At 50.4% G+C, this 21240-nt stretch overlaps 1 protein-coding gene across 1 annotated transcript; it reads left to right on the top strand.

Moving 5' to 3' along the window:
- Positions 1–13314: 13314 nt before the first annotated feature.
- On the top strand, positions 13315–18473 carry BARX1 (BARX homeobox 1). The gene is made up of 4 exons (XM_038740698.1): positions 13315–13522; positions 16805–17093; positions 17376–17460; positions 18191–18473. Exons 1-4 carry the CDS (start codon positions 13315–13317, stop codon positions 18353–18355), a joined length of 747 nt encoding a protein of 248 aa, XP_038596626.1. The 3' UTR covers positions 18356–18473.
- The last annotated feature ends 2767 nt before the right edge of the window (positions 18474–21240 follow it).

Raw genomic sequence — 21240 nt, 5'->3', positions numbered from 1 at the left:
GGACACGTCTCTCCCAGAACTCCCCGCCTCCATCTGAAATCGTTCTGGTAGTGTATCCGTAGAGTTTTCTTGGTAAAAATACAGAAATGGTTGACCATTGCCTCCTTCCGCGCAGTCAACCTGAGTCTCTGCCCTCGACTCTCCCCTATGCTTCTGCTGCCCAGCACAGGTGAGTTTTGATTCATAGCAGATTGCCTTCTACTGGCTATCCACTGACCAAGCTAGGAATGGAATGGGTATGCCACTGCTTGACTCTCCCTCCCGTAGTCGAGACCCAGGTGTGACCCCAAGAGGGGAATTTACCAAACACCATTTTTAAAAAAAGCCTGCTTTGTGCTGAGTCCTGCACTAAATGCTGGGAAAAATGACACAGGTGAAAATTATACATTGTCCCTACCCACCAAGGGATTCACAGTCTAAGAAAAGGAGAGGGAGGAGGGGACAGATGCATACATATAAGGATGAAACAATAAAACCCCCAAAACAATATAGGAAAAAAAGAAAGATGCATATAAAAGGCCAAACAAGGACAATCACCTATCCCAGGTAACAGGTATACATGTGAAAGTTTCAGAAACTAACAGCATTTTGGTAAGACTTGACCATGAAGATTAGCAACAACAACAACAACAACAAAAATGGCCCCTAATTCTGCAGTGTTGAGAGCTGTTTTGTCCGTGCTTCCCGCTGTGATGTCTACGTAATCAAATTATCAGGCTAATCCCATAGACAACCCCTGCCACACACACATACACACACAAAACCTAAAACATTTTTGTCTTCATTAGCAAGACATTTCAGACTGAATGATTTTTCACTCTCTGGCTTGAAATATCCAGATTGCTTTAGCCTTAATTGTCCAGACAACGTGTCGAAAGACCCTTGCTCTACGAATGAATCTTCTTTCCAATATCTCTCACACACATCCAGTAATTATTTACCTAACAACAGGTGTGGCTACATTTGTAAGCACTACTGTCGCTATCCAAGCTGCTCACGCTATGAAAATGAATTGCAAGTGATGAAAGATCGTGTGCCTCTTTTAATCGAATGACCTATAGGCACGCTTAGAAAGTTGAGTTAGCACTTCCCTTTCCCTAGGAGAGATCCCAAACTGCAGCTCAAAGACTTGAAGACGCTTCACTTCTATCAGGATCCTGCCGCCAGCAATTCCAGGTTGTAGGGCTCGATAATGGCCAGCAGAGGGCGCCAGAACCCTTGTTGCTGGAAAAAGAGGCAAGCACCCGCGCGCATGCGTGTTTGTAGCAATTTCCTGGAAATCGGTTGTCGTCTTACAACCATTTCTATAACAAGTAACGCATTTATCATCGTTATTTTTCTAACATCTTCTTGCCCATTTCTTATTCCTTTAGAAATCTATCCCCTTAAAGTAGAAAATTATCTCTGATATGTAACTTGAAAAGTCTAAATCTAGAAAAACTCAGAAAGGTATAGAACATTCAGGGTCAAACCCTATTCCGACTAGATACGATTTAGGAACGCTTTGGAAGAATTCAAAAAGAAAAGGGAGACGAAAGTAGAAGCAAGTCCCTGAGGAAAACACAACATTCTGATTTAATAATACAGTCAAAGCATTTAAAATTCTGTATTTAAAGTTTAAAACCTGACAAAAGAACACTGATGGTTGCCGTGAATTCCTGAAATTAGATTTTTCCCAAATGTAGATAACAAGAAATCAAGGATACTCTTCAGAAATGGAAACATATACGTTCATGTATGGGGAAGGGGAGCATACATCAAATGGCTATCAAATATAATGAGCATCTATGTAGAGATTCTTATCCAGAAAAATATACGGTCCCTGTTACATTTGGTAGATCAAAAAAAAGTTCTACAGTTTGTGTAATATAAATCAAGTTGTAAATTTGAAGAGCAAATAATAAAAAATATATGCATAGGAAAGGAATTGACCACTGTGAAGCTGCAGTTCAAAATGCTCCATTTCCAAATATAGAAGAGCTGGATTTACCTGCGCTTTATTTAGGGGGAAATGTGTCCAGGATTCTCAACTGAAAATGTAAAAAAGCCCCACAACAAACTGGTATAGATCCACATTGCATGCTCTGCTGATTATTATTGTGATGCATTTTGCTTTCTGGAAAATGGACTATTAAATTCTCACATGGAGCTTTTCTTAAAAAAAAAAGATCTCTTGGCCCACATCACTGGTAATTGAATTCTGTTGTTAGACTGTTTTCCATTTATCAAATACTTTCCTTTTCTGATCAGAATGGATAAAATGGCTCCTTTAAAATGATTTCTATGCATAAAGCAAACAATAGTGAAATCATGCTCCTAGAATCATTTAAAGCCATTTGCAGTCCTAGAATAAACAAATATGAATATTCTTGCTTTGTATATTCATGTGTACATGTACATGAGGGATTGCGGAGTATACAGGTGTGTGTGTCTTATGGAGAGGGATAGTGGAGAGGCAGGAAATCTGTGTTCTAATCTTCCCCCCCAACTCCCTAGGTGACCTTTCTGTAACCTTGTTGCACCATATTTCCCCCCATAAAGATAAACCTACCTGTTTGCCTCCCAGGGACCCCAAGATGGTCTGAGCATGACTTGGAAAAAGTGGGTAAAGGCTTTGAGCTCCTTAGAAGGGAACTCATTATAGCATTTCAAAGAATCTTCATTATCCTCAATATCATTTTATCATAATAACTGAATCAATCGGTCTATGAATAAGCTGACTAAAAAAATTTACATTTTAGCATCCTTTGGAGTTCAGCCAAGATGAATACAGTGAAAGGTCTGTCTTCTAAAGATCCTGGAAATGTAAATGACATAAGGTATTTAATTCATGTGTTGTGGATTTTGTTCCAAAGTGTTATTCTAGACTGAGAATATAAATCACATTACCTTCACATCTGAACTTTCCATACACTCAGATAGCTTGAGTTAGAAAAAGCTTTACAGTCTGTCACTAACATCCGCCTGCGTGGGCAGCATCAGTACATTTTGGGGGTGCAGCAACAGTAGCTGAAACTCTGATACCTTAATTTTGGAACTATGCTACCACTCCAGATATATTTCTGGGCAGTCTGGGTGTTCAGTTTTGTCAGTTTATAAAACAGGAGCTATTTTAGAATAGTTCAAAGACCATTTTCCTTTACTAGAAATGTAAGCTTGAGCTCTTTGGTGGACTTGTATTTGTTTACATTGTATACATTTACTTACATTTACTGATTTTTAACTAGCTTGTGTCTTGGTTTAAATATTTAGCCCACCAGCCTCCATTTTAGTTATTTAATTTTGTTAAACTTAGTGCTGCATACCAGCTAACCAACTACCTTTCTTGGATTTCACTGGAGACAAATTTATCATGAAAAAACTGAATATTGAATTACCTTGTCATCTTGCTCATTGCATGGAAAAGACATATATTAAAAATACCATTTCGAACGTACTTGATGGGAAGTAAATTGTTTTGATATTAAAAGTGGTAGGACTGCAAAATGCATCTTAATGTCAGCTCACCCGAGGGCTTAAAACTCCAGCCCTTATTTGGAAAAGATTCCCAGTGTTTTTTCTTTTTTCAATATTTGGACTGTATAAGAACCAAAAAAACCAGACCTCCATCAAGATTCTTTTTTTTTTTTTTGGTAAAAATTTTTAAAATTGTATAACAAGGAACTTTAAACTTATCTCAATCAAAAACTAAAATCTTCATTCTTCATGATTTTAAAAGGAATTATTTTAATGACAAATATTTTTGCAGACCTAAATTTTTCCACAGCAATTGTAATCCTAAACACAATTTGTCAGTGCATGAGATGACTAGAAACAAAAGTCTATTTTCATCCAAGTGGTGAGATATGCAAAAAAGTACAAGCAAGATGCTTATTTTTAATTATTCCATGCATTTTAATCACTCAGTTAAAACATTATCAAAAAGAACTGATTATATGTATATAATATCCTAATAGCATTTTCCCTTTTAAAAAATGTTTTAAGTTTTCTTAATTAGAAGACAACTTCAATGATAAATGAACTATGAAGGAGAAAATGAAGACTAGCTTTTCTCATTTATAAGAATTTAGAACACTGCCCAGATATTTGTAGTTTTGCATTTTGCATTTTGGTTCTGTGGCTGATAATGTGATATCCGTGTTTCTGGTAAAATGCAGATTCAAACAAAACTAGTAAATGAAATTTACCTTAAACATTATAACAAATTGGATATATGAACAGAAGTAAAGATAGATAGTTTCATGAAATTACTCCTAGTAGACTGCATTTTTTCTCCTCAGTTTACTGACTGGCTTGGAATTTCTATGCTGTGGGCAGCAGGCACTCTCATTTTCATTTACTGTTTGATGAAAATGTGTAGTCTACACCTAAATTATTTTGGGCAAGCATTAAATGTCATTTATTCACGTTGTCTTCACTTTCTCTGAAAGAAGTGTTTTGTTTCATCATTGTTACAAAATAAGATTCAAGAATAAGAACACAGCGCTATAAGGAACAAGTAGTGATTCAATGTAAGCATACTTTATTAAAGTCAGACACTACAATTGGAGTGTCATTCGGTGTATTTGAGTTTAAAAAACCCTATGGGGACCTATGTTTAGCTTGGTTTAAAAATAATTTTGTTTTGAGGGTTCAGAGATTTGGGACTGGGTGAGTCTTCAGCTTGCAAAGTGCACAAACTACTGAAAGAAATTTAGAAATGAGGAGCTGTGTGCACTTTGCTGTCAGAATGAGGGTGGTGGGGAATTAGTGATGCACTTTAATTGATAAGGAAGTCAAGGGATCAGAGTGCACTTCCAAACAGTCAGTGGGGGAAATTGCACTGTGTGCTGTAAGCACGCTTCTTTGGAGATAGCAAAATGCCCAAGCTGTCTGATGTACCAGGTGTCCACAAAAAAATCATTTTTGGAAGAATATGTGTGTAAATACTAATGAAACTTTACTCAACCATTACACGTAATGAATTCCTCAAGCCTTTGCTATTCCCTAACTGAGGGACTCTCATGCAATTAGCGTGTGATGTCACGTTTTCCACTCAGTTCCCACCACTTTGTGGGTTTCCTGAATATCAAGTGCCATGGAAAGGGAGAAGGGGAAGAAGGGGAGATTATAGTGGTTAATTTCCCTCTTCAGATGCCCTGCAGCAATTGGAGGGGCAGGAGGGCTCCCTGGAACAGGCAACAGGTCACTGCCAATTGCAAGCAGTTGGTGATCTGGCCGGGAAGGCTGGGCACCAGAAGCTGCCACCCAGAGTACCTGTTCTGGCTCCTCAAGAGCTTGACCATTGGCAGTGAGCCTCATATCTAGTCTTAACAGCCTTGGGAGCTTGAGGAGCGAAGGCAGGAGAGCATATGCCAGCTCTGTCATAAAAATGTAAGGAGACAAAATAGTATGAAATACATCTGGGAAGATCTCCTCGAATGCAATGAAGTCAAAAGGTGAGACACATCTGCAAAGTGCAGGGAAAAAAAAAAGTTCCACAAATAATTGAGGCAAAAGTGGAGGAGTTTTGACTTGATTTACACAAATAATTGCCTCAATTCTTTAAGCTATGTTGCATGGAGTGCTGGCCTGAATGTGTGCATATGTGCAAGGATATACTGATTATGGGTGTAGTCCCACTATTCCCATACCATACACCCCCATGATACATGTATCTTCATAGAATTACTTTAAACTTTCATTTTATTTTGAACAGGTTTGTTTTGACTCTAGGTTAAAAAGTCATCTATATAGAGTCCTGGATGACCCTTATCAGTTTATCACAACTGGCTATAGACAGGAGGGTCAGAGTGAATTAGGAATGTACTTACATTGCTCAGGGAGTTGACCCCCCAAAATGAATTTCAAAACAGTTTGGGAATGGAAGCTGCCTCCCCCCTTCTTCCCCACCCCAATTTTCTCTGGTCATCGAGGAGGCAGTTTGCTGAAGCAGAATAGACTGAAAGGCTCAACGTTGCTATTGGAAGAGCATTCCAAGTGGCATCTCAAAGCTAGGGCAAAATGAATTTGTTAGCCTTTCAATCTCTTGCCTTTTTACAACTGTTATTAAACTGGGGGAAATCCGACAAGTGCAAAACCTCCACCACTCCTCAACTGTCCTTTCCCCTCACAAACACACAAGGAAGTCTGCGAAAGCAAAAGCAAACTTACAGTCTCTCCGTTTGGAGCTCACTGTCTCACCGAACAGAATTTAGAGTGGAGTATCTGGGCTGCCCTGATTTCCATGCCTCCAGCTTGGAGTCCCGCCCGGTCTTCCAAGCAAGAAGGCGATCTTGTCTTCCTGGGTGTTTTGACAGGGAGTTTTACTGACAGAAAAGTCAGCAGCAAAGCACTCGGGGACTAATTGGTCAAGAGCTCTTAAAAAAGAAAGAGAGAAAAGGATTGAGAAAGGGAGAGAGAGGGGGAGAGAGAAGAAACAGTTATTGTCTTTTATTTTCATCCCACAGGGCTTCTCCTATTTGAGGGTAGGAAGGATGGGCAGTGTGATTCCTTCTCCTTCGCATACTCCGCCGGGGGGTAGGAAGGGGATTCAATCCCAACCAAGGGCTCCCCACTTCTGTACCTCCAGTTCCCAGAAGATACTGCTCTGGAGGGTGGCGTGGGATGCGGTCTGGGCTCCTGGGCTCCTGTTCAGCGAGCCTGTGTCTACACAAGCAAAGCGGCGAGTGGAACGAATTTGAGCCGGCTAGGCGGCGAGCCCGGATAATCCCGGCCATCCCAAACGGGACCGTGTTCTCTGACTGGCGCTTGGTCCGAGGAACGGCCTCCCCTCTCCCCATCCGCCCGAGGGCTGGGGAAGTTCCCAGACGGCGCGTCCCGCCTCTGGGGCCTCTGTCCGGGGCGAGATCCCGACCCGACCCCGCCCCTTCCCCCAGCGCAGCCCCCCGACCCAGCCGGCCTCGGGAGCTCCCCGCTACGACGCTGCCTGCAGCAAAAAGGGGAAAGGGCGAGCGGACGCTCTGGGGAAGGGGGGTCTGGGTCCCCCACCCTCGCGGCGTCCGTTCGGGTCCGGAGAGGGGCTCCGGCGGGCCATCAGGCTGGAAGGATACCCGAGACCGCCTGGCCTGCTCCGAGGAGGACAAGGAGCGGCCGATGCGGGGCCCCCCACGGGTGCGCCCGACCTCGCCCAGCCCAGAGGGGAAGCCGAGCCGAGCCGGGCCGGGTTAGGCCGCGCCGCCAGGGGACAAGGGGGGGCACCTGGAAGGGGAGAAGGATGAGGGGGACGAGAGCACGTTCGGGGCACGATGCGGGGGGAAGGGAGGGTAGGCCGGTCTTGGAAGACGGGGCGAAAGTGGACAAAGGAAGGAACGAAAAGAACGGTGGAAATGCCCCGAGGGCAAGGCGGCTCCACGCTCCGGCCCCCCGGCCCCCCCTCCACCTCGCCAGCAGCCGGCCCCGTCCTGAGCCCGGCGGGGTAGCTTCGGGACTCGGGGACACGGGCTGGGGCCCGCGGCTCGGAGGATAAGGGCGGGGGGAGGGATCCAGCCAGAGAGAGAGAGACAGACAGACAGACAGACAGACAGAGAGACAGAGAGACAGAGACAGAGAGAGAGGCGACTTTCCGAAGGCCAACTAGGCCCCGAGGGCTCCCTCCACTACTCTGCGCCGGGGAGGGAGGAGGGAGGAGGGGGGAAGGGGAGCTCCGGAGGGACTGACCAAATCCTAATAACATCCTTTGAAAGCGCCCGGTTAAGGGTGTGAGGGTGGAAGGAGACGAGAGGGAGATTGTATCACGGATTATAAACCCTGGCCCTGGAGTAGAAGCCTGGCCATTTTCACCTCCAAAGGGCCGGCAGGAAATGGTTGGTTCGATTTGTATAGACATGGGTACAGTCGCAAGGAGATCTAGCTGGAGCGCAGAGAAACGGCGAGAGAAGCGCCGAAACAGGTCGGCTATTAGTTTATTTGTTGATGGTGACTAATTGTATTTGTTATTTCAGAAGAGGCAACAGCGTCATCATCATCGTTTTCGTCGTCGTCATCATCTTGTTTGCTAATTTCAGAGGAACAAGAGAACCATGGAAAGAGCCTGGGAAGTTCCGTCTTCCATTTACTGACTTTGGTGCCTCAGTTTCCCTCCTGAGAAATAGAGACAATTAACCACTGCCTCCTATCTAGGCGAGGACAAAAGAAAAGTTGAGGTATGGCAGGATAAGGTAGAGAAATATCAACAGCTACCCCCGCCGTTTTGCCGCCATCTAACAATGGGTATTGTTATGTTAACTACAAAGATGTACAGTTTTAATTGCACCACAAATCGATTCGCCCCTCCCCATTGCCCGGACTGTATCTCCGGACCCACGAAAAGTTTTCGTTCCCCGAATCAAGCGGAGTGAGGGCCTCGCCAAGGCATTCGTTTGAATTCTCCGGATAAATGTAATTATTCTCAACTTCGAATTGACATTGATAACATAGCCACATACTATCCTCTCCTGGCCTCCTGCCTCTCCCGATTTTATTGAGATCAATATTTCCCTAACGTGAATGCCAAATTGTCCTGGGACATTTTCGTACACTTCAGATCTGTAAAGCGCTTCGGACCCAGCCAACAACACGGCCACTACAACTGGGTAATTCAAAGAAATTTTTTTTTAAAAGGCTCTTCTGAATGATCTAGATAACTGAGGCGGAGACTTGCTTGAATTATCCGGGTATATGAAACCCCTTGGGCCGTGTAGACCTGACTTTAAAGTACCACGTGTCTTCCAATAACTTTCTTAATTGTAATTCAATAGGAGGAGGACGACGAGAATGTGGAGGACGAGGAGAAGGATGAGGAGGAAGAGGAGAAGAAGGCGAAGGGTGGGGGAGATGGAGGAGGAGGAAGAGGAAGAATAGGAGGGGAAGGAAGAGGAAGATGCGAAGTTTTCGATCCATGACCGTGCAGTGTCCCAAAACCCTGCAGGGATCCGGGTTGAAATATCCATGTAGCTAAACGAAATCTCGCCGCTCGAGGCTCTGGGAAGATGGAGAAAGGAAGGAGTGAGCAGAAAAGGGGATCGTTCCCAATATCTGGGGTTATTATTGATATTGGGTTTCCTCGGGGCCGTGGCCCTCAGATACGGGTCGTTTCCCGCTCTCGCTCCCGCAACGCAGGCTCAGGTGACGACCCCCACCCCAATCCTACAACCCACCGACATCTCCCTCTTTCCACACTTCAGCCCTTGGGGGTGGGACTGGAAGGCAGGAAACTACTGTCCACGGAGGGCAAGGTTTTATGCTCCTCCCTCACCCCACGGAGACTCAAGCCCACCAGGGGAGAGCCTTTTCGCAGATCCCCGCCAGATCAGAGAGCGAATCAGCCCCACGCTGCTGGTGCCCTTGGCGAAGCAGCATGGCGTAGTGGATAGAGCCCGGGCCTGGGAGTTAAAATGTCATGGGTTCTAATCCCGGATCCGCCACTTGTCTGCTGTGTGACGTTGGGCAAGTCACTTCACTTCTCTGGCTCTCAGTTATTTCATCTGTAAAATGGGGATTGAGACTGTGAGCCCCACAGGGGACAGGGAGTGAATGAATGAACGAATGTGTGCAGAGCATTGTACTAAGCGCGTGGAAGGTACAATTCGGCAACAGATCGAGACAATCCTAACTCGATTTGCTTGTATCCACCCCATCGCTTAGCACAGTGCCTGGCACATAGTAAACGCTTAAGAAATACCATCACTATTAGGCGGAGCCACCGAATGAAACATAACGATGTAACAACGGTAATGGTATCATATGTACCACGGGAAGCAGCGTAGCTCAGTGGAAAGAGCCCGGGTTTTGGAGTCAGAGGTCATTGGTTCAAATCCCGGCCCCGCCACTTGTCAGTCAGCTTTGTGACTTTGGGCAAGTCACTTAACTTCTCTGTGCCTCAGTTACCTCATCTGTATAATGGGGATTAAGGACTGTGAGCCCCACGTGGGACAACCTGATCACCTTGTAAATTCCCCAGCGCTTAGAACAGTGTTTTGCACACAGTAAGAGCTTAATAAATGTTATTATTATTATTATTATTATTATTATTATTATTATTATTACATAAGAAAAGCACTGGGATTGGCCGGTGCCTCGCTCCTCTGACGGCCTCGGATCTCTTCCGTGGCCTCGACCTTGGCTTAGTGAATAGAACTCTGGACTGGGAGTCAGAAGGTCATGGGTTCTTATCCCGGCTCCCCCACATGTCTGCTGTGTGACCTTGGGCAAATCATTTTACTTCTCGGTGCCTCAGTTACCTCATCTGTAAAATGGGGATTAAGACTGTGAGCCCTGTGTGGAACATGGACTGTGTCCCACCTGATTAACTTGTATTTACCCCAGTGCTTAGAACAGTACTTGGTACATAGTAAGCACTTAACAAGTACCATTATTATTATTATTTATTAGAGCAGAGAACGATCCAGACAGGCCTCCACCCGCGCATCTCGGGTCCTGCGACACTCTCTCCTTTTGGAAGCCTCTGATGCGTACCCCAGCCACAAACGCCATCTCATCCGGCCGTCTCCAGACCCAGGGCTTTGTCTCTCCCTCACCACCATTCTAGCAGAAGGAGCGTGGAAACCCGGTCTCGATCCCGCAACTCTCTGATCTAGCCCGGGCTATGCTGCCGAATCCCTGTCTTCCTCTTCATCCCGCTCCCTCGGCTCCCCAGGGGACGCTCTTGGCTTGCTCCTTTCGCAAGGTCGGTTGAAGTTTCCCCGCCTGTGAACCCGCACCTCAGCTTCTGTCTTGGCCTCCCCACCAGCACCTTCCCTCCAACCCCCGGCGGGACCCCGAGTCCCAAGTCTCGGCTCTGCGCCTCGTCCTTCGAGGCCCGCAGAGGCTCGGACAGGCGGGACCACAGAAAATCCTGTCCGAAATGCAGGCTCCGGACTCCTCCGAGGGGAGGCAAGGTACAGGCAAAAGAGAGCTGATCATTGCCCAGTCCTTCCCCAGCACTGCGGGGAAGGGTTAGGGGTCTTTCTTCTCACTGCCTCTGTCTCTCGGTCTCTCCGTCTCCATCCTATCTCTCAATGGTATCTCCCATCGTCCTCTGCCTTGGCCTTGGGCACAGCTCACCCGCCCGTTATGAGTAGGGAGGATACTGTTCCTCTCTCCACGCTCTGATCTGGTCCGGTGAGGGGTCAGTAGTCCCCTGGGTCCTCGAAGAGCCTTTCTCGCGTTAGGCCCCAGCCGTCTGGATGCCACTATCCATCCCCTGGATATATCATGATCCCCTCCACATCCTCCGCCTCTTAGTGCCATCTTCGTCACCTCTGCTCCATCAATCCCAGCCGGGAACATCGAGCAGAGCCTCCTCTACCTTTACTGGGATTTGGACAGCTCTCTTTTGGAGATCAGGACCCGGGGGAACACAGGCTCCCCCGAAAGCGTTCAAGTTTGGTTTCTATCTAGGTGATAGTCAATTGTTTCGTTTCGGTTTTTTTTTTTGTTTTAATTCAAAAATGATACCTATCCCTTTCCAGAAGCCAAGTGTAGCTTCTTCCCATTGCCCAACTTCCTTCCCCTTTGCCTAAGTGGACAGTCTTCCAAGGGCCGGGGTCCAACAGAGAATGGGATGAGCAAACCCTGGGAGGGGAAAGGAAGAGGAGCAAGGAAGCAAGGGTTAGGGTTGTGGAGGAGCAGAGGGCTAGAACTCCCCTAACCTTCGTACACTTGACCTGGCTGGGAAATTTCTTACATGCGTAAGGAATGAGGGCGGATGGGGAGAGGTTAACCTGGGAGCCACAATCTACTGTCAGGACAGGCTTGAAAGGTGGGACAAAAGTGCCTGAAGACTGGAGGGTCAATCTGCGTTCCTCCACTCTCCCTCCCTCTCCAGGTCCAGGCCAGGCTCTTCCTTGGAGCAAGACACAGCTTTCCCAACCCCCCCCCCCCCATCCCCCACCTCCCGGGAGACCCGGAAGCACGAGTGGCTTTAGAGGTGAGGGTGGTGGCAGAATAAACACCAGGTGAACAAAGACATCTTCCAGCCCCATGAGTCAGGAATCCCCGCACTCCCACCCTCCCCGGGACAGGCGCCTAGGCGTTTATTGGAGGAGAAGGAAGAGGAAAGAAATAGAAGAGGATGGGGTCAGGGTCATGGTCAGGGAGACAGGAACTGGGTCGGCTAGGCCCCGAGGAGCTGGGAGCCAGGAATGTCCTAACTGGAACCCTTAGCTCTTTGCATCCAAAATGTTGGGGTGAGCTCGGTGTAGAGGGGTACTCCGGGACAGTAACTTGTCACAGAGTCCTTTCCAGCTCCCAACCCCTTCCCCGAGGCAGGGTGTCCTATCCTGACTAAACAGCAGGAGGAATGAAAAGAGGGAGGAAAAGAAGGCTGAAGGGTAGGATCTCCTATCTCTCTGTCTCTCTCCGTCCCTCTCTCCCTTTCTCTCTTTCCCTCTCCCTTTCCCCTCCCCTCCCACTCCCCGCCCTGCCCCCTCCCCTAGTTCGCCCCTGTTCCCGCAGTCCCGGGGCTGAGGTCAGGGATATAATAGGCCGCTGTCTCCCCTCTCGGGAGGGGCGGAGAAAACCCAAGTCGGCGATGACGCGCGGGGGAGCGGGCCGCATGAGGCAGTGAGGCGGTCCAGTCGCGGCTCAGTCCTCCCCTCCCGGCCTCAGCGCTGCTCGTGCGCCTTTTCCCGGGGGGGCAGGAGGCCTGCCGGCCCGGCCAGCCAAAAAGGTTCCGGGGGCGGCGGCGGAGGAGGAGGAGGAAGAAGAGGAGAAGGAGGAGGAGGAGGAGAAGAAGGAGGAGGAGAAGGAGGAGGAGGAGGAGGAGGAGAAGGAGGAGGAGGAGCGCAACTGCAGCCGGGCCGCCTGGGGCAGCGCAGAGAATGAACCGGCGTCTTCCCGCGCCCCGGAGCAGTCCCCGAGGCGCCGCGGCCCGCGGGGAGCCCTAGGGGCCGCGGGGGGCGAGGGGCAGGGGCCACCCCAAGTCGCTTTGATCCGGTCCGGTGACGAACGAGGAGAAGAGGAGGAGGAGAGAAAGGAGGAGGAAGAGGAGGAGGAGGAGAAGGAGGAAGAAAGGAAGGAGGAGGAGGAGAAAGAGGAAGAAGAAGGGGAAGGAGAAGAAGAAGAAGAAGAAGAAGAAGAAGAAGAAGAAGAAGAAGAAGAAGAAGAAGAAGAAGATTAAGAAGGAGGAGGAGGAGGAGGAGGAGGAGAAGAAGAAGAAGAAGAAGAAGAAGAAGAAGAAGAAGAAGAAGAAGAAGAAGAAGAAAGAAGAAAGAAGAAGAAAAAAGAAGAAGAAAAAAGAAGAAGAAAAAAGAAGAAGAAGGGGAGGAAGAGCGCGGGGCAGGGGTCCGGGGACCGTGTCCTAGCCGGCCGGAGTCGGTCCACCCCGAGTGCAGGATGCAGCATCCTCTGGAACTGGGAGCTGCGCACTACTTCCCAGCCGAAGCCTTTCCGGACCACCGCTCCCACCGCTATCGGAGCTTCATGATCGAAGAGATCCTCACTGACCATCCTGACCCCAAGGGTTCCGCGCCAGGAGCCGGCGAGCTGCTCAAATTCGGCGTGCAGGCACTGCTGTCCTCCCGGCCTTACCACAGCCACCTGGGTACGTGCAGCCGCCGGGCTCTGGCTGGGGAGGGGAATGAGGGAAGGAACCAAGCAGGAAGAGAGGGGGTCGGAGGGAAAGGAAGGCCACCCCAGCGTCGAGGTATGCAGTGCAGATCCTTGGGACTGGCCCGGGAGAGACAGAGTCGGGGCTCCCCTCCTTCCCCAGCCCCGGGGCTTCCCAACCCTGTCCGGCTCCCCCAGGCTCCACCGTCGCCATCCAAACTGTCCAGGTTCAGGGAGTGCCTGGCCCAGGATCAAGTTCAGGGTCAGGGAAGAGGAGCAGAGTCCCCAGAAACCCGGGGAGGAGGATGATGTGTCTAATGGGTTTATCCTGTTATTGATCCACTAATATGAACGATCTGAGGAAAACCGATTTCAATCCCGGGTGATAACTGCGCCCTTAAGCAGGTTGATATACAACATTAGAGCGTACAGGTTATAAATTGCACGCGGACTGTGTAGCTTCCCTCTTGTCAACAGCGCTAATTTGGTTTCTTATCAATCGAGTCGTGCTGGGAAGAATTCAGCCAAATCCGTCCCTCGTGCTGTCCGGGGGCTAATAGAAATCTTCCCAACTTCCACACGGGTCTTTTAATTTTGTTCAGTTTTGTAGGAACGGGGTTGGGATGGGAGGGTTCGATTCTCCCAGGTGCTCTGGGCTACCTGGTTTACTGACTTCTCTAGAATGTCCCTCACTCGGCCTGGGCCCGAAGCCCGACGACTCGAGGGATTGGGGTTCCGGAGTAGGGACGGCCAGATCTGAACCGAGCCCGGCTGTTGGGGACAGAGTGGGCGACTCGAATCTGGCTGGAGTGCGCAGGCAGCTGCCCCTGCCCGTTTCGGCGTCCACCCGCTCTTCCCCAGCGAGGCTGGAGCCTCCAAGTGCGGAGAAGCAGGGTTTTCCAGATTTTCAGACCCTAAATTTGATAATTTGGAGTCCGTTTAAGCCACACTCTCCCGTCACCACTGTTTCCCCACGTCAAAGCAAGACTCCGGGGCACATTATGGCCTACCAGGTCAACGCTGACAGATCAAATCCAGCTTCTCGACCCCATACAGCCGATGGAGTCGCTGTCACTGTGTCCGTGGCCCGCTCCGATTCAGACTTAGAAACAGAGAAGAGAAGGAAATCAATAGCAATCAACTCTTCGGGGGGCTCAGGGCAGAGTTAAGGCCATGGAAGCATTCGAGGGAACCGAGGCGCTGATTTTTCTAAAACACGCGCACGCGCACCCCCTTCCTCCAACACGCGCATGTAAACACACACACACACACGTTCTTATACACGTTTGCACATACATACATAGTAAACACACACACACACACTCACACATACACAGAACACACACGCACGGACAAGCTAGCGGGTGGCTTCTTTGTTACCATTGTTGTTGGCATCTCGATCCAAACAACCAGGGCCGTCCTAAGTCCCGGAGAGCGCCAATGGGAAATGATCTGGAAGAGCTAAAGGGGTTATTAGACCGTTAACTTTCAAACAGCACCGCTTTGGAACAGAGTGCCTAAAACCCATTCCCTGGTGTTTCCATCCAGGTTCATAAAATTCTTCCCTGACCCTTCTGCCACTGCACCTAGCTGACGTGGAGCCTGTTTTTGGTACTTTATCTCTCCCCGCCCCCGCATACACACACTCCTCTTTTCCCCTTTCATTCGCACTCATGTGTCCGAAATGGATTCTGCATGATAACTTCTCTTCCACCTCCTTCCCGCAACTTCCCCAACCCCAACTTTCGTTCGCCTCCTTGCCCCTTTCCGTTCTCCCACTTCCCACCTTCTCCAGCCCCCGGCCCGCTGCGCTCAAGCCGGACGCAGAGGGCTTCCTCCCCAGTCGAAATGGCACAGTGTGGGTGCGCGCGCGTCTGGGTGCGCGCACGTCTGGGTGCGCACGCGTCTAGGCGCGCGCGCGCGTGTGTACCCGATGAAGAGCGAAGGAGGGAACTCGGGGATAATGGAGCTGGGGCCACAGGGGACTCGAACCTCCCGTCCAGCAAACTCTCCGACAGCCTCCTGACTTCTTTTCTCTTCCCAGCGAGAGATTTTCCAAACAAAAAACCAGGAGTCTGTCCTTAGCTCGATAGGGTTTTTAAATTAATCTTACACCTTCCTCTTCTTTCGATTTCATTTTTCTCTCGTTCTTACTTATTTTATTCCCTTCCTCCTTCCCCTCTTCTTTCTTTCTTTCCTCCCTTTTACTTCCTCCCCATCTCTGAGGCCCGGCTTCGGGGAATGGTACCGCTGCCTGTGTTGGACTTTGCCTGGTTTAATTCGGACGAAGGATGAAATTTTAAGATTTTGAAGATTCGAAAAGATTAAACATACCTTGCAGTTTCGTTGCTGACCTTTTTGGGGGACAGACACACATTTAGAGAAGGCCATGAAAAATATCCCAGTGTTTCATGTTTTTCCATGTTATGGAATTTGACGGGAAAGTAGCATCCAGGGTATACACTCTTCTCGGAGAGTGCTATTGGATTTTCCTAAATCACCAGCCGCAGGCCTTTGAGCGCGACCCTCTTTGGCCTGAGGTATTAAAAACCCAGGTTTACAGATTTGCTTAGCCATTATATCACCCTTCAAAATGATGGCAAACGAATTTAGAAGTCATCGCTAGAAACTCACAGGCTGTTTCCCGCTCCAAGCTATCCCTTTAACTGGGATATTGTCTGTCCAACGTAAAGACCGTGAAACACTCCCATCGGTCTATCATTGACCAGAGAAATACCAAATTAAAAACCATTTTACACACACAGACGTACACACACAGACCCATCCATACACACGGACGCACAATCTCTATTTCTACATAGAGATAGAACGCAACTGGTAGACATAGGTACACCTATCGATTCGCAAACAGATCCAAGCACAGGCAGGTTGAATTTCTTTTTTTTTTTTTGTCTGGGCAGCGGCGAATCTCGTCTTCGAAAGCCCCCTTTATCCCAGAAATGTGGGGGCGACACTTCCCGTCCTCCCTCTGGAGAGGATGAGGATGGTATCTAATCTCCTTCTCTGTTTTTGCTTTGGGGTCCCTCGCTTTCTTTCCTCCACGGAACCATTAGCACTCCCGTGGCTTCGTTAGTTGAATTGAGGAGGGCATCTCAGGCAGGGCCCGAGGGGCCGGGGGCTTGGGGTATGGGGGCGTCCCAGACTCGGGTCAAGTGTGAGACCGGGTCCTGACTGCAGAGCGGCTCCCCTGGCGAGGGGCCAGACGGGCCTAACCTGGCCCTCTCTTTTTCTCCCCTCTCTCCTTCCCGATCGGCAGCGGTGTTGAAGGCGGAGCAGGCGGCGGTGTTTAAGTTCCCCCTGGCCCCACTGGGCTGCTCGGGCCTGGGCTCGGCCCTCCTGGCGGCGGGGTCGGGGCTGCAGGGGGGCTCGGCCTCCCCCCACCTTCCCCTGGAGCTGCACCTCCGCGGCAAGCTGGAGGCGGGCCCGCCGGAGCCGGGCGCCAAGGCCAAGAAGGGGAGGCGGAGCCGCACAGTCTTCACCGAGCTGCAGCTCATGGGGCTGGAGAAGCGCTTCGAGAAGCAGAAGTATCTTTCCACGCCCGACAGGTACCAGGCCGAAGGGCTGGGGATTGGCGGGGTAGAGGGGCACGCCCTCCTGACTCCCTCCAGGTCCTGAGATCCGGGCGGGCTGAGGGCTGGAAGATCCGGGCTGGACGGGGCGGGACGGGCCCCAGGGTCCTGGCTTCTAGGCTCAGAAAGACTCCCCCAGCGCCTTCCGCGTGGGCAATCCCAGCGGGAGGAAGCGCGGGGTGGCGGAGGCATCCCGGACCCGTCGGGGTGGCAGCCCGGCTTTACGGCCGCCGTCGCCCCTCCTCCGCTCTCCCGCAGAATAGACCTCGCCGAATCGCTGGGACTCAGCCAGCTGCAGGTGAAGACGTGGTACCAGAACCGGCGGATGAAGTGGAAGAAAATAGTGAGTTTGTGGCCTGCGGCCCCCAGCTTGCTCCCGGGTCCCAGCTGCGCCCCTCTGGCCCGGGAGAGCAGCTCGGATGGGGGCACAGCCACTGCCCTGGGTTTCCGGGGTGCTCGCCCCGAAGCAGCGGCAGGGAACGGGCAGAGCCAACAGGAGCCTCGGGAAAGGAGTAGGGAACCTACTCCGAAGGCCGGGAAGCGGCCGGGGCAGGGGCGGGGCAGAAGCGGCCTTAAGGGAGAGAGACCGCCGCGGCCCCCTCAGATGGGGGCAGTGGACATGGACCAGGGCTCAAAAAGCGCTTTCTTTCTCCAAGTTCCTAAAAGTCTGTCCTTAAAACTTGCGGAGAAGGCCACGTGAAGCGGAAAGTCAAACAAACAAACAAATAATACTCATTTTAAAAGGTCCGGGTTTTCGGTAGCAGCTCATCAAATTTGGGCTTTCCGGGGCCGCCAAGGACTGTCTTGCCCGGGATCCCACAACGACCCAAGACTACCACTGAGCAGAGCAAGCCCAGGCTCAAGCTCGGTGCCCGTGGGCACCGGTAGGGGACTCGGCCTGGGCCAGCAGGCCCCACTCTCGTGTCTCTCCACCCCAGGAAAGCGTTTCGGTTTTCATGGACGGCGCCAAGGGCCAGATCCCTGCCCAGACCTATTCCACGGGGCGTTCTGGGCTCGCCTCCGTTCCTTCTCCCCGCGCTGTCTCACCCTCGTTCCCTCTTCCTCCTCCCCAGGTGTTACAGGGCGGCGGGCTCGAGTCACCCACCAAGCCGAAGGGCCGTCCCAAGAAAAACTCCATCCCCACCAGCGAACAGCTGACAGAGCAGGAGCGGGCCAAAGAGGCGGAGAAGCAGGCGGAGAGCCTGAGCTCGCCCTGCGAAGTCAGCCAGGAAGAGTGAGTAGGCGGCGGGGAGGACCCAGCCCAGCCCAGCCCAGCCCAGCCGACGGGACGGATAGGGCCGAGGAGCCGCTCCCGCCGCCCGGGCCTGCGGCCCCGCCAACAAAACCAAAGGACTCCACCAGAGGCCTTCTTTCCCTTCGGCACCTTCCCTCCCGAGGACTGGGTTAACCCGGAGGGGGAAAAAATCCACCCCACCCAACCTCCCCCACCCCCTTTCCCCCCTTCCCCTTCCAACTTCCTAGACTCCAGAGAGCAACCTGCCAGGCTGGGGACGGGGTCACCTCATCCTCTCCCCCTCCCGCAACCGGCCTTGCCTCTCGGGTCTCCGGACAGGATGGATCTTACCTGGAACTACAATAAGGACCAAGCCCAAGGAGGCTGTGTGACTTCGCATTTGTTTTTGTTTTACTTTTCATTGTTGCTTCCAGAGAAAACGAGCGAGCGAGAGAGGCAGAGAGCGAGAGAGCGAGAGCGAGAGAGAGAGAGAAGAGAGAGAGAAGGGGGAAGGGGGAAGAGTAGTTGGGGAGGGGATCCGAATTTCAACTACAGCACACTAATCTAAAAAACGGTTTGGGAAATCGAGTATTAACGTCCTCGCGGAACCCGGCGTATTTAATATTTTGGTTCTCTTCCACTTCTCTCCCGGGGAGACATACGCATGCCCTAGCCAATGTTGCTGAGGTTCGGGTGCTTCCTAGACAGACCTTTTGTTGTGGTTTTTCTTGTTTTGGGTCTGTCCTTCTGAGGCGCCGGACAAGGCGAGGGAGTGGAGTGGTCCGAGCCATCAGATAGCCAAACCCAAATGCATTTTATGCCAATCAGCCTTACCCATGCGGAAATATTTACTTTATTTCAATAAAGTATTTTACGACAAACGGGCTGGAGTCACTGTTTGCGACCCCTTGGCTTCTTAGGTTTTCGGGGGTTTCCCCCTTCATAAAACGGTTAGAGACCCGAATGGGCCCAGGGCTGGGAGAGTGCCCTTTACATTTTCCTTTAAAAAGCGTTTCTTCCCCGGCATTCATGGAACAGAAAATTGCACCGGGATCATCTAAGCTAAAACGGGAGTGTGGAGGTTCATTTAGGAGTTTGGGTTCTTTTATCCCGAATTATCCAGATCGTCGTCGCAATTGACAGGTCTCCTCCCTTCACCTCCTTGCTTCCCCTCTCCTAGACGAAGGTCTGCCACTCTCTTTCTGCTCCTGAGCTGAGGCTCGGTGTCAGTTCTGTGGCCTTTCGGGACAGCGACAGAGCCTCTTTCCCGCGGAGAACCGAGTGGCATAGCGCACTCATCGCTCACTGACTAAGATAGAACGCAAGCGCTTAGTATAGTGCTCTGCATACAGAAAGCGCTCAATAAATACGATCGAATGAATGAATGACAAGGTCTGGCCTCATAGGTGCCAATTCCGTGGGAACATTGGGGGTTACCGAGAGGGGAGTGGTGGCACGAACTCATTGTTTTTGCCCCGATTGGTTTTTAGCTTGGACTCCCGGCCTCGTTTATCCCAGCCCTCTGACCAAACTTTAGCAGGGCTGGGGGCACTAAGATGATTCCAAAGCAGGTCCTTTTAGCCCATTAACTCTCCGCAGCTTACCTGCCTCTCCCAAGCTTTGCCCCGCTTCCTATCCCCCCCAAACCCCGCCCCATTTCGTCCCTTTATTCCAAAATGAAGAGTTGGCACCTCTCCTGGCCATCCCGAAGCTCGAACCAGAAGGTAATTTTGAGAGAAGGAGGGGATAGACAATGTGGCGAAGTGAAGCCGGCGCCGTTTTTTTCCTCATTATGAAAGCTCTGGATAAACAGATTGTATTTGTGAAATTCAAACTATTTCGAATGGGTTTGGCGTTTAGGTTTTTTTTTGTGGGTTATTTTTTGTTTGTTAATTTCTTCGTTGTTTCAGTGACTAAGACGGCAGTTATCTATATCGGCACTGCCACACTGCCAAAGCGAGACAGTGTAGACTGAAGTGGGAGTTTAATCTCATTATGGACTGTTATCTTAACCCGAGAGATCTCTTCTCTTTTCCACCTTTCTCCCCCTTCCTCTCTCTTCTCCAAGCGCTAGAGGTGTGAAGGAGGGAAGGGGAAGGGGCTGCTACACACTTTCTCAGAGAGGTGGGCATTTTTAAGAACGGAGGGGGGTGTTTCGGGGAGTGAGTCAAAGCTAGCTCGAATATTGGGGATCTCCTCTCCCCATGCAGCAGCTTGATGTTTGGACGGAGTGGGTATCGCCTCCCATTCCAGCGAGTACAGCAATTGTCTTTCTATTTCGATAGCCAATTATAGAGTAACTGAAACGCGCAATTATCCTCCTGTTCTGAAAAACAACAGGAAACAAAAAGACTGTGGCCCAGGCCCTGTTTGGCTCTCGGAAAGAGTAGGGAATCCCGAGGGGGGCCCGGGGCAAAGGGGCTGGAGGGGCTAAAGCGACCCCAAGATCTGACGGAATGGGATACGGTGGTATTTGTTTGGGGGAAGAAGAAAACGGCCTAGCCTGGTCGGAAAGGCAGCTCCATGTTCTGATTAGAGGCTTGTGGGGTGGGCTTCAGTTACTGGCGGGAAGGAGAGAGAGAGGGAGAGAGATAGACAGAGAGAGAGAGAGAGAGAGAGAGAGAGAGAGAGAGAGAGAGAGACAGAGAGAGAGAGAGACAGAGAGAGACAGAGACAGAGAGAGAGACAGAGAGAGAAAGAGAGAGAGATTTAGTTATAAAGTGAAAAAATGCAAAGGAACTTCCCTTCCTGTTATTCTTTTTATTTTAAGGGTCATGAATCAGTGCTAGCTTTATTTCTCACATCCTGATTTTTGCTTTCACTCCCCAGCCTCAGTTCTTTGCGTTCTGATGGGAGCAGGGGTTCGCTCTCCATGGAGGAGAGAAGTTC

The sequence above is a fragment of the Tachyglossus aculeatus genome, chromosome X1, assembly GCF_015852505.1.
Source record: "Tachyglossus aculeatus isolate mTacAcu1 chromosome X1, mTacAcu1.pri, whole genome shotgun sequence".
NCBI lineage: Eukaryota > Metazoa > Chordata > Mammalia > Monotremata > Tachyglossidae > Tachyglossus > Tachyglossus aculeatus.
The sequence above is the reverse complement of the archived record's forward strand: the minus strand, read 5'-3'. Positions and strand labels throughout refer to the sequence as shown.

What these genes read in the sequence shown, in the direction of transcription:
- BARX1 (XM_038740698.1), top strand. Translation starts at nt 13,315, where the DNA reads ATGCAGCATCCTCTGGAACTGGGAGCTGCGCACTACTTCCCAGCCGAA. An exon ending in GCCTTACCACAGCCACCTGG is followed by an intron (nt 13,523 to 16,804) that starts GTACGTGCAGCC and finishes CCCGATCGGCAG; the next exon opens with CGGTGTTGAAGGCGGAGCAG. An exon ending in GGATGAAGTGGAAGAAAATA is followed by an intron (nt 17,461 to 18,190) that starts GTGAGTTTGTGG and finishes CCTCCTCCCCAG; the next exon opens with GTGTTACAGGGCGGCGGGCT.